Raw genomic sequence first — 13,209 nt, forward strand, 5'->3', positions numbered from 1 at the left:
TATGTGCTATGGTGAGTGCTGTGAATTTTGTAAGACTGTTGAATCACAGACCTGTACCTCTGAAACAAATAATACATTATATGTTAAAAAAAGAGAAGAAGATAGTAGGAAGGGAAAAATGAAGGGGGGAATCGGAGGGGGAGACGAACCATGAGAGACTGTGGACTCTGAGAAACAAACTGAGGGTTCCAGAGGAGAGGGAGGTGTGTTAGCCTGGTGATGGGTATTAAAGAGGGCACGTACTAAATGGAGCACTGGGTGTTATACACAAACAATGAATCATGGAACACTACATCAAAAACTAATGATATAATGTATGGTGATTAACATAATAAAATAAAAAAAAGACACAATTCCCAAAATAAACCCCCCCAAAAAAGAAAAAGTATTTACTAAGTGTAGTAATAATTTTAACTTTTGTAATGAGTCTCTAAATGAATCTCTCTTGAATGTATGTAAAGGGGAAAAAACTAGCTCAAATTGCTATAATATTAAGATATATGTTCACAGTATAAAAATAAAAAAAATTACCAAAAATCCCCCCCCCCAAAAAAATCAGTCTTAGGTCCTGAAAACACTCTCATAACAGAGTTGCATAGAAGTTAGGATCAGTTTAAAGACAATTTTCGTTTTGACTCTACTTTATCAAATGGAAAGGCTTACTTACAGAATATTAAAGTACAGTTAACATTAAATACGTTGTGAATTTTAGTATTATTTATACTGTGAGTTTCATAGTAGAATGATATTTGGAAAATATGCACAGAATCAGTAAGGCACTCATATTAATTTATTTGGAAACTTTTTTTTAAAAAAAGATTTATTTGAGAGAGAGAGAGAGAGAGAGCGCCACCACAAGCAGGGGGAGGGGCAGAGGGAGAAGCAGACTCCCTGCTGAGCGGGTAGCCCAATGGGATCATGACCTGAGCCAAAGACCAATGTTTAACCAACTGAGCCACCCAGGCACCCCTATTTGGAACCTTTTTTATAACCAAAAAAGGGGGTTGCTTCAATTACTTGCATACTTCAAAGTTTTACATGAACATTTTCCTTTTGGATGCCCCAGTTCTTGTGCAAGCATGTAAGTGATCTTCATGATCCTGGTAGGCTAAATAGAGAGGCTACAGTGCTGCTAACAGAGAGCATGTTAGCTTAAAAATCATGTTTATAAGTTTTTAACATGGATTTTGGTATAATGAACTGATTTATCTATTCCTTAACCATGTCCTTTTTGAACTAACATTAAATTTGTGATTCCTGTCAACATCATTTGATTGGATAAGTATGGGGGTAGTTTGAGAGTGGTGGATGGTGGAAGGAAATTCTTAGAGAAATTTTTCACAAATATAATTTTTATGAAGCTTATTGTTACTATATAAGATGGGAATAAGAACTTTAATCTCAAGAAATTGTTGGCTTTCTAGAATTTTAATGAGAGTAAGTGGGAGACTAGATTGGGTACCTAGTGATCTAATTTTCTTTCCTGTAGCTGTGTTATGCCGAGAAGGGGGAATTTCCAAATTTGTACTTGCTTCTTTTTTTTTTTTTTTTAAAGGATACAACATAACCTTCTCTAAGGTTTGTTTTTATAATTTTTTATTTAAACACAAAAATGGTATAATTAAAATTTTAGATAATTTCACAACTATGGTAAACAATCTGGCTACTATATCATTACTCTGATTATTCATTAATGAATCTTAATTTCCTGAGATTTTATGCCAGATGGTTTTTAACTGATCTGCTTACTTCAAAGCAAAAGATTTTCAGTGTATGAGATTATGGAATTTCAGGACAATCTAGAGTATTTTTATATCTAATAATTTGTTTTATTTTTATCTATTTAGATTATACTTTATTCTTAATTTTATTCTATAGATAGTCTCCTTATCAGTCAGGTATAAAAAAAGACCTGGTTTAGATAAATTGTTTTCCTTTATTAATATTAAATTTACCAAGAGAATAGTTGTATCGGGGTGCCTGGGTGGCTCAGTTGGTTGGGCGTCTGCCTTCGGCTCAGGTCATGGTCCCAGGGTCCTGGGATCAAGCCCCACATTGGGCTCCCTGCTCAGCGGGAAGCCTGCTTCTCCCTCTCCCACTCCCCCTGCTTATGTTCCCTCTCTCACTGTGTCTCTCTCTGTCAAATAAATAAAATCTTTAAAAAAAATAGTATCAAACATTTATTTGGAGCATATATATGCATAGCTCATTTCCCCCTTCTTTAAGCTATAAAATTGTTTCACCACAATTTTCAGAGGAGATAGTATAATTATCTAATAGGGCTGGTGATGTTTTCTACATTAAACTGTGCTTCCCTTTCAATTTCTAATTGTAGTTTCCTCTATGTTAATTAAGAATCTGAAGACAATCACATTAAGGAAATGTTTAAATAAAAGTAGTAATTATTAGTATATTAAACTAGAAGAATGCCTCAAAACCATCATCCCTTGAGTGTTAGATTATAGTGTTTAAGGTGATACCTAATAGTAAGTCTGCTAAAGATTGTAATTAAATAGTACAGACTGATAACACAGACAAGGACTCCTCTTATCTATAATATTAACTGTGTAACTGCATTTTTAGTATTTCGGTTTATAGCTCATTAAGTACTTCACATGAGTGGTACCATTTGAGTTTGGGCAACCAAATTTTGTCAGATTGGTAAGGACAGGGATTATAGTCAGTTTGGCTCACCTCAAAGCCAAACGTCTCATCTTCTCTTCACATCATTGTGAAGGATTTTTAGTGGCAGTAACTCTTCTAATTATATATTTTAATGGGAAGACATTTTGCAACTGGTCTGTATAACTAACAGTGGGGCATGGAAATAGTACTATTTGCAGTTGTCCAGCCCCTCCATAGTAAGTGAGATTTCCCCACAGTTGGACTCATTTCCTCTTCTTTTACTCTCTCCTCAGTTCTGGGCAATTTGATTTATGTCTCCTATTTCTCCATGTGACACTTGGGGATAATGGTCTACACAGAGTTCACACTCAATAAATGTTGTTAATTGACAGACACATCATTCTTTGACTCCAGTCTCCAAAGGAAAAAACTTTGTGCTTGTGTGTGTGTATGTGTGTGAGAGAGAGAGAGAGAGAGAGGGAGAGAGAGAGGGGGAGAAGGTCATAGTTGTCAGTGTTAGAGGAAATTACTCACAAAAACAAATATGAGTAGGAATCTGGCCTTTGTCTCTCATAATTCAATGATGTTTATAAATAAAAGTTTAAAAAAGCTCTTTTAGTAAATTCATGTATTATATTCACTAGGGGTATATATTTTATATAAACCTATTAACTTTTAAAAACTATTACTTTAAAAAATCAATTGTATAAAAGTTACTGTGGTCGAAAAGACCTCTAGAACTTAGTCTACAATCCTCAGGCCTTATTTTCATGGACTTAGTAAATTTCTATTACATTTTAGGCTATTGTATTAGATGCCAAATGGGCTTATAATGACCCTCACCTAATATGCAATAAAAATCGGACACTATTTATTAAAACTTTATTTTGAGTTTTCATTCTAAACACAGGTTTTGCGTTATTCTACTCTGGCTTCATGGCTAATGATGAATATACTTGGTGAGGAATATTTCACTTTAAGTGGCAGTTCTGAAGTATTTGCATGGAAGGTGGTGCACAATTAAAATTATTCTAACAGTCTGTTATGCACTGTACACAAGTAATAAAATTAATGGATGCACTTGAAGTCATGATCCATTTCCTCTGGGTGCAATATATTTATTCATGGACTATTTCAGGGGTTGTTTAGAATATGAGATGTGAATAGATTATGATCCATTATCCCTGAGATTCTAATGTACTACTACAAAATGGCTTCCATAAGTATTGTTCATAATGCCTGGTGAGTTAGTGTTTGTATTCTTAAGTAGCTAGCAAAAAATTAGAAAAAAAAGATGCTCACATGATTGATACTTTAAAATTTGCAGATATTCACACTTAAAAAGTGTCATAAAATTTAAAATTTTCAGTTGGGTTAAGGAGCATATAATTTTACAAAATACACATAAAACATTTACATATAATAGTAAAATTATTCACATTCCAGTATTCTTTTGGGAAACAGTATCCTTATTTATTCTACGAAAGTTTTAGGAGACTTTCTCAAAATAGATGCCTAATTCATGAAGTTGAAGTAACAGCATTTATAATTTTAATTTAAGAGATAAACATTACATAATGTTCATGTACCAGTGCTTTTGATCCTTCCCCCAAGTATTTTAAGCAAAAGCAAATTTGAAGCAAGAGAGACTATGTGCGTGTTTGTGTTTGGGTTTTTGTGTCTATGGGTATTACTCCCCTAATGTTCATATTCATATGAAGTAAGGTATTGATTTGGTCGTGTGTGAGCTCACAAGTACACTGTATTTATCCCTTACCTACTCTAAGCTGGGGACTCTATCAGATGCTGCCAGTGGAGACCTTTTTCTCAGAGGGGTTTAGAGTTTAGAAGGACAGGCTACACTCTTGTTGAGAAGGAAGTATATTCACAGATGAAGTAATACAATATTTACATGCAAATCCTTCATAATAGGATGTCTGATTCTCTGTGGTCAACATCATGTTTTTGCCAGTGACACGTAGAAGTTTCTGTTTTTAATTTTTGGCATGGTTGCCCTTTATAACTTTAATTGCAAATGAGTATGGATATATGGCCAAATACTCCAAGCTTTGCTAATAAACTCATGACTTTATCACTGGTTGATATGATTTCTTTTAAAAATGTCTATAAGCACTTTCTATATCCCATATTAGTGTCCTATTATATAAAATGAGCACTAACTTTAAAAATACTAGTCATTGATTCTTTATAAATGCCCCCTTTCAGTCATTAAAAAGACTTCCCCCCACCAATTTCAACCTTTGAAAGATCTGATCTCTCTTTTGTTGTTGTTGTTGTTGACTACATATTATTTGCTGTAACATTGACTAATATTTATTGGTTGCCTGGCATATGTCAGGCTTTGTGTAACTGCTTCATATCTGCTAACTCAGAATCCTCATTGGTATCCTATGAGGTCAATTCTGTTTTAGCCTCATTTCATGGATGAGAAAAATGAGATCCAGTGGGATCAAATAATTGAACCTCATTTACCCATTTAGTAAAAGGAGTGAGATTTGAACTCAGTTCTGACTAATACCAGAGCTCTTACTGTGAATTTCTGCAACTTTCTGTTCCCTTTCACCATTTATCCCAATATGGAGATCCTTATTTTACCTATTATTGTATTTTAATCACCTTTATTCAGTTATAAAAATCAATATGTTAATAAGTAGTACTATAGATTTCATAGTGGATTTGTACAAAACTTGCTTTTCTCATTTATTTTAATTCCTTTTGCAGTGATGTTTAGCATGTGGGCATTTTTTTGGCCTGACATATTGAGCTGATAGTTTTGGGGAATGATCAACAAGGACACATTAAATTCTATCCCTAGATTTTAATAGATACCACAGGACCTATTGATAGTTCATTATAGTTTGATTTATATTTTTCTGATTAGATTAACATGTATTATTCATATTGAAAATTACCTTATGGTTTTATTTTTTCATTTGAGAGGGCTGGCTCTTTATATGATTGACCTCTCTCAGGGACAGTGAGGTATTTTTCTGTGTATTTCTTTTTAATTTAGAGAAATGTTAAATAAGACTCAATGCAGTATCAGTTCATCAGTACCTTTAAATTACTTTACCATCTCTGGCCTGCCTATATTGGAATTGGACCAACATGGTCTTACTTCTTTTCTAAGTGCTTATTCAAGTTTAACATATGCTGAAAATATTTCCTCTAAACATCTGATCATTTATATCCATGGCACATTTTTGAATCGTTATCTAACATAATATAACGTCTCTCCCTTGTGTATTTTAAATTACTCCCTTTTGTTTTCTAACAATAATGTTAGCATTTTATCATAGTATTTTTTTCTCAAACTGAATGCCCATATGACCCAGTTTTGGATTATTCTCTTACACTTTGTAGCAAACATGATCATTTTGCAGCTACAGTTATTTAGTGGCATCCCCCAAACATATTTTGATACAATTCTTGGTCACTGCTCCAAACCAAATTATCACAAACAGTATATCACACAAAACATCCAGATTTCTCAATAAAGCCAATTGCTTCCTTAACTATTAGAGTATTAGAATAATTTTTTAGCTTCTACAAACCTTTTATAGTTGTACATATGGAGACTTGCATCTTTTATGTTTTTACACATTATTTTAAAAGTTATTTTTCTTTAAAAATATATCAGCCAGAGAAGGAAGAAAAGATTGTTGCTAATAATATTTGCAAAGGTTGTGTTCTCCAATGTCCTATCAAAAGTTTGAAATCAGTGAAGTTGGAGTTACATTTCAAATCAATTGAGAAATGTGATTTGGTGCATAACATAATTAAAACAAAATGAAAACTAGAATATCTGAGCAGAGGAGAGTAAAAAAGGGTAAAATAATATAGTCGTTGAATTCAAATCTCTATTTTTTTAGGCTTTAAAAAGAGTGGGAGGCATGTTTGTAAAACCACAGGACTTCTGTTTGCTAGAGATGGTCTGTAGACTCGTTAACAAATTCCTTGCCTATTAACCAAATTACATTACTAGAAAGTCGAGTAGAACTAACATTCATAAAAGTAGATTTTTCTTAGACAACTTTGTCTTCACTAAATCACTTTAACCCATAGATATTTTAATCTAGAGGAAGAATCTTACAGTGAGTTCATGATCCCTTTTGAGATCCCAATAGATATATGTAGGAATAGGAAATATTCAAATAATATTTCAAAAGCTATAAGAAAGTTATCAGTGCTATCATAGCTGTATTTTAAAATGCATATCATATTTAATATTTTATATAATGTAATTTATTAAGGAAGTTACTATATAAATTCATGCTTTGTGTGTGTGTGTGTGTGTGTGTGTGTAAGAAAACTGGAATTTTGTCAACTAACCATAGAGAGTATTTTAACACAAAGCATTACATGATGTTGTTATTCTTTTTTGATGTGTATAGGATAATATACACTTGGATTGGCATTAGTCATCACATAGCACATTATGACAAACTTAAATAAGATCGTGTATATTAAAAGACACCAAATTCCTAACACATACTAGGTTCTCCAGAAAGCTAAAAGTGATAATGATGTTCTTATGTTTCCATTTTGCCTTTGATAGATTTTTTTTCTGCTTTAGTTTTGTTATATATGATTTTAAATTATCAGATCAACTTCCACATTTGTAAATGATATGTAAGTAACATGAAAATCTTTTTCATATTAGAAAGATTATTTTTTTAGTGCTTGTTTCACTTCTTTGGGCCCATGGAAAATCTGCTTATTTCTGCCTTTCTATAGCAGAAACAGAGAATTACTGCTTTTTGATAAATGCTCCTTTGCTTCTTTATTAAAATCCAAATAATATTTCAGCTAATTCCCAAACCATTTAAAAAATACGAATGTTAGTGTTTCGGTGTACATTTCAATAGCATACATGATATTTAACAATGATTTGGGAATCCTCCAAAAGATTTTTTTGTCCATGATCGATCTTCCAATCCTCCTCAGAGCTTTGACCCTTTTTGTTTTTATTTAAATGTATTCTACTCTTCTACATCTTATGTGTCCTTATTTATTATTTTATTACATTCATACTCTTGATAAGATGCATCTCTAATAATTTACAATCAGTAATCAGAAATCCTGTGGGTACTCCTAGTTCTTTATCAGTAAATAAATGATTTGTTCAAAATCCTTCATATGATGAATACTTTTAAACTTGAGACAAATGGGTTTTCAGATGTCTTGCAGTGTGTGGCTTCAATGGATATATTTTAAAAATCTTCTTTCTAGAGGGTGTTAATGCTGACAGCATCAAACAAACCTCAGAACAACTGAACAGCCGGTGGATAGAGTTCTGCCAATTGCTAAGCGAGAGACTTAACTGGCTGGAGTATCAGAACAACATCATCACTTTCTATAATCAGCTACAACAATTGGAGCAGATGACAACTACTGCTGAAAACTGGTTGAAAACCCAACCCACCACCACATCAGAGCCAACAACAATTAAAAGCCAGTTAAAAATTTGTAAGGTAAGATTCTTTCTTCCTATTTGGATCACGATCAATAGGAATTTCTTGGCAATTTCCAGAAGAAGAGCAAATTATTTAATAAAAAATTCCCTTTGAATAAAAAAATTAAACACAATAAAGATCAAAATGTAAGTGAAGAAAATGAGTTTAAATAGATAATGTATGATGTCTGGATCCTAAAAATATGTATATGTATTTAGAGTACTTACACATGGCTAATTGATTTTGTCAGTTTGCAGAATGGTGAAGCAGTTTTGGAGTATGGAAACTACACATATCCTATGAGAAATGGCCAATAATTTGGAGCTCTTTTCTATGACAGCTCATGTGCTAAAAGCAAAACTCAGTCATATGTTAAAAAAGTGGAATCCACACAAACACAAGCAGCTGATGTACTATATAATTGGATATATGAGGAAAATCTTTAAAACTGACAGTTCACTCAAATTTGGATAATTTGAGGGAGGTTTCCTTACCAGAATATTTCATCATTGTGCTTAGAGTCTGGAGGAATCTTAAGGGATAGTAGAGTAACCCGGTGTCAGAGCTGTAACCATTCTGAGGACAGAAAGGAGTAGAGAGAGAGAAGTGACAGAAACCTAAAAGGAGCGAGTTGGACACGCATTGTAAAGACAGCCTTAAGAGCCAGCCCAAGTGCCATCACAAGAATGGAGCCAGAAAAATCACCACACTGCTTCACTCTCCTCCCTGCCTATAGAATCTGAATCTGGATAGGGCTCCGCATTGGCTAAACTTAATCAGTAGGCAGAGTACAAAGAGCCCTAGTCTGTTAGAACTCTGCATTCTCCTGAGTTCTAGAAGTGGACAGTGGATCCGGAGGGCCAAACAAGGTATAACTGGGACCAAGGAACCCAAGAAAGAGATTATAAGAGTATGTCTGCAAATGTAAGAAAATCAGAGTTATACAGTAATGAAGATCACTTGAATGTTTTACATGGTTACTATGAGCTGAACACTTTTCATGGAAAGTGGGGGATTGCAAGGATGAAAAGGTTTCTAGGATAAACATCAATGATAGACTAAGATGGCTAGGTTTAATCTGAGAAACAGTGAATGGAGGTTAATGTGCATACTTTGAAAAGAATGGTTTAAATAATGGGAGACTGGAGATGGAGAGGTAATAAGGTTAGTTTGGAGGTAGTATTAAACTCAGGAAGGGATGGGAAATTCAAAGCTATTTTGAAGGGAAGAACAGTTGAGGTACCTGATGGTTCTTTCACATATTGGTCCTACAGCTCTACGAGGAAATGACTAAATTCAGGAAATAAATTTTTAGATAAAGAATATAGTACAGAAAGGCATTTAGTTTTTTTAATGCAAATATGCAAATCTAGGGAATTTCTATACTTAAAGACACATTTTGCTGTTAATAGAATCCGCGACTCTTTTTTTTTTTCCTGTGAATCCGTGGAATACTCCACCTGCATTATTTCTTGTAACAAAATCTGATACTACCTTAACCTGTTTCTTGAGATTCAGATACAAAAAGTAACTATAAAATCTACAAAATACATTCAGCCATAAAAGAAATAGTCAACGTCTCTAGTGTTGCTGAGAATGATACTAGGCGTATTAGCTGCCTTGAGCTGCCTGACAGATACCACAGGGTTATTGGTGGCTTGAACAACAACCACCGCCAAGGAGCTGAAGGAAAGCCAATGTGAATACTGGACAGAGAAGTGTGAGGGGTGGAGATAAGATGAAAGATGGAGCCCCAAAAACAGGCATATAGGAGACAAAGCAAGGATTCTTGGGGCCTGGAGGATATTGGTCCTTCTCTGAGGAGCAAATAGAGATCATTGGTGGTTACATATCTTAAATAGTCTCTCAAGGCTAAGGAAGTCAACCTAAGGGAAATTATTTCTTTTTTCTGCATTCAGCCACAAGGTTCCAAATTTTGATAACATATTTCCAACCCTTTTCATCACCCCTTCCTCTTTTTCTCTGCACCTTTGGTTGCTATATTAACTCAATGAATCACCTTGGGTAAAATAGTTAGCAGGATAAGCTCACAGTCACTCATGCAAAAGTTAACATTATACTATTTCACTATGATTAATGCTAGGTAAATAAATTTTTCCATCTTGTTTGTCAGTGCATTCTGTTATTTGAAGATGTTTTCTAAGATTAGACCACAGTATTAGCTCCAAATATAATGCTTGCTAGAACTGGTTCTTCATTTGGGGGTTAGAGCGCCCTTTGGGAATTGGAAGAAATCCATGGACCCTTTCCCAAGAGAAATGCAAAAGTTTTTCCATTAGATAAACACAAAATTTTGAAGGATAAACAGACTCCGGGAAGATGCCTTACTCAGGAGGACTAACCACATTAAGGCCCTTTTGTGGAAATAGTGAATAATTGTTAACATCTTTTAAATGTTAAATATTTCAAGTCGAAATGATCTCTCCTATGGCTTACTCTCAGAACTTTAAGGTCTCAATTGAACATTTGCCCAAATGTTTTATTAGTTTCTGAGTCCCCTTTGTTTTGCAGAACACACTTTACTATACTGTAGTCTCCTTCTATAGCCCCCTAAACAGGAAGAATGACGGCCCTCCATCTGGCCAAATGTAAATCAGGTTCTTAAATGTTTCACAGCAGATGGCAATGGTACCATTTGTAAGCCTAGTGTACAAAGTGCATGTCTTTAATTCTATAATCAAAAACACAGAGTATTACCCTTTAGCTCTTGTCTTATTCTTCATCCATGGATATACACCTACCTTCTAGCCCTTGATTGAGAGGCTTTACATTGGAATGGGAGACCTGGGTCATCTCCCTATTTATATAAATGGCTTTCATCTTCACCAGCAAAAGAATTTGATTGTCTGAGATTAACCTACCTGAATCAACTCTTATTGTTATAACCACATAGCAACACTCCTCTGAAAGTTATCCTTTATCTTCCAAAAATTGTTAACAAGTGACAGTGCCCATTAGGTAGTCTTGCTACAATGAAAGAACCTTTGGGATACATTTATCTTATTGAATCCTAAGACAAAATTACTCTCTCCAAAACAGTATGCATGCATCCAAAAAATAACTTGTTCTTTTTTTTTCCTTTTTCTTTTCACTTTGACTACCTGGAAGCTCAGATTTATATTTAATTCATAATTACTGTAATTATTTACATTTTCCCCTCCTCCTAATTGTCTTGTAATCCAATCTTAAAATTTTAATTGTCCTTTTTTTTTTTTTTTCACATTTTTAAATGGTAAACAATCCCGAAGTACTTTTTTTTTCTAAAGGTAGTAGAGGTGTGAATTATAAGTAAGCAGTCATGGTAATAATTCTTAAAGAGCATTTGGACATTCTGTATGAATTCCAGTTATATGTGTAGCAGAGACATAGGAATTGCAACTTCACTGGAAACAAAAGAGAATGAAAACATTCTCATTTGAACAGCACTGTTCCAAAGAAATATAATGCAAGCCATGAATTTGAGCCACATATGTAGTTTTAAATGTTCTAGAAACAATATGGAAAAAGGTAAATGAATTTCAATAATGCATGTTATTTAAAAGAGTAAATTGAAAATATTATCATATCAAGATTGAATCAGTATTTGAAACTCTGAGTTAATATTTGTATATTTTCATACTAACTCTTCAAAATTCAATGTATGTTGTACAATGACAGCACATCTGAATTTGGACTGGCCACATTTCAGGTGTTCAGTAGCCATGTATGACTAGTGACCACCATGTTGCACAGCAGTGGGTCCATGTGATTTTATCATCCAAACCAGAGTACTCTTTGAGAGTGAAAGGGGGTGTTATTAACACTTATGCCAGGACAAGAAAAGCAGAGCAAACTCTCACCCTAACTGAAACAGTGGTAATTGCCTGTTCAGTCAGGAGAAGTAATGTGCCCATATAAGAGACAGATAATTACAGACATAAATATAATTTTGTGCGTGTTTATATAAGTATTACATAGATTATGTAACCTACGAAATATCCGTGTATAAAGATAAATGTGTAATTTAATGCAGTAGGTATGTATGTAGATACATATGGATTGATGTAACTTATATTCTTCACAAGTGAATTTAAAGAAAAATATTGTTCATTAAACAAGCTTAGAATTTGAAGCAAAGGCACAGCATTTTGAGATAAGAGGGATACAGAGGAACATTCATGTCTGATTGAGAGGATATAAGGTCATTCATAGCATTTTTCAAGTACAGATTCACACCCATTAATGCTGTAAATGATGTGATTTTGAAATTTAAAGACCGTTCTATATGATGGTATCTGTTGAATGAAGAGTCAAGGTATTTTTAAATTGATGACCTGTGCGAGGCTGGCCTAAACTCTCATGGATATTTCTTACCAATTTTTTGATAAGGGCATTAAGCTAAACTTGCATCCCTGGCTTTTAACACCTTTCTTTGCAAAAATGTAATCTATGCAAAGTAAAAGTTTTATTTATTTTAATACTCTAAATTACGGTACAGGATGAAGTCCACCGGCTGTCAGCTCTTCAGCCTCAAATCGAACGATTAAAAATTCAAAGCATAGCCTTGAAAGAGAAAGGACAAGGGCCAATATTCCTGGATGCAGACTTTGTGGCCTTTACAAATCATTTTAACCAAGTCTTTGCTGATGTGCAGGCAAGAGAAAAAGAGCTTCAAACAAGTAAGTAAAAATACTTGAAATGGCTACTTGCTATTTTCCAAATTCAATATTTGTTGGAAAAAGAGAAAGTACTCACATGAAAGAGTAATTTCTATCAAAGGAATCCACCGTCCCTACATTCTATAGTAATAAGGAATAAGATACCATTGTTGGAAAACATATGTGTTATATTTTCATTTCTCCCCCTCACCGCCCATAATAATTTCATGACTTTGAGGAACAAATAAAGTATATGTTTTTTTTTGTTTTTTTGTTTTGTTTTTTAAAGATTTTATTTATTTATTTGACAGAGAGAGAGTTAGTGAGAGCAGGAACACAAACAGGGGGAGTGGGAGAGGGAGAAGCAGGTTTCCCGCCGAGCAGGGAGCCCGATGCAGGGCTCCATCCCAGGACCCTGGGATCATGACCTGAGCTGAAGGCAGACGCTT

General features: G+C 34.0%; 1 protein-coding gene across 1 annotated transcript in view; it reads left to right on the top strand.

The window, feature by feature from the left end:
• The window catches only part of DMD (dystrophin), a 1,845,074-nt gene that overhangs the window by 573,999 nt on the left and 1,257,866 nt on the right, over nucleotides 1–13,209 (top strand). Inside the window, exons 18-19 of the mRNA XM_081807964.1 lie at nucleotides 7,810–8,120; nucleotides 12,601–12,781. Of these exons, the coding sequence (XP_081664090.1) occupies nucleotides 7,810–8,120; nucleotides 12,601–12,781 (492 nt within the window). The remainder of the gene's footprint in view (nucleotides 1–7,809; nucleotides 8,121–12,600; nucleotides 12,782–13,209) is intronic.

This window comes from Leptonychotes weddellii, chromosome X (assembly GCF_054177405.1).
Source record: "Leptonychotes weddellii isolate Sample4059 chromosome X, ASM5417740v2, whole genome shotgun sequence".
In the NCBI taxonomy this organism is placed as follows: Eukaryota; Metazoa; Chordata; class Mammalia; order Carnivora; family Phocidae; genus Leptonychotes; species Leptonychotes weddellii.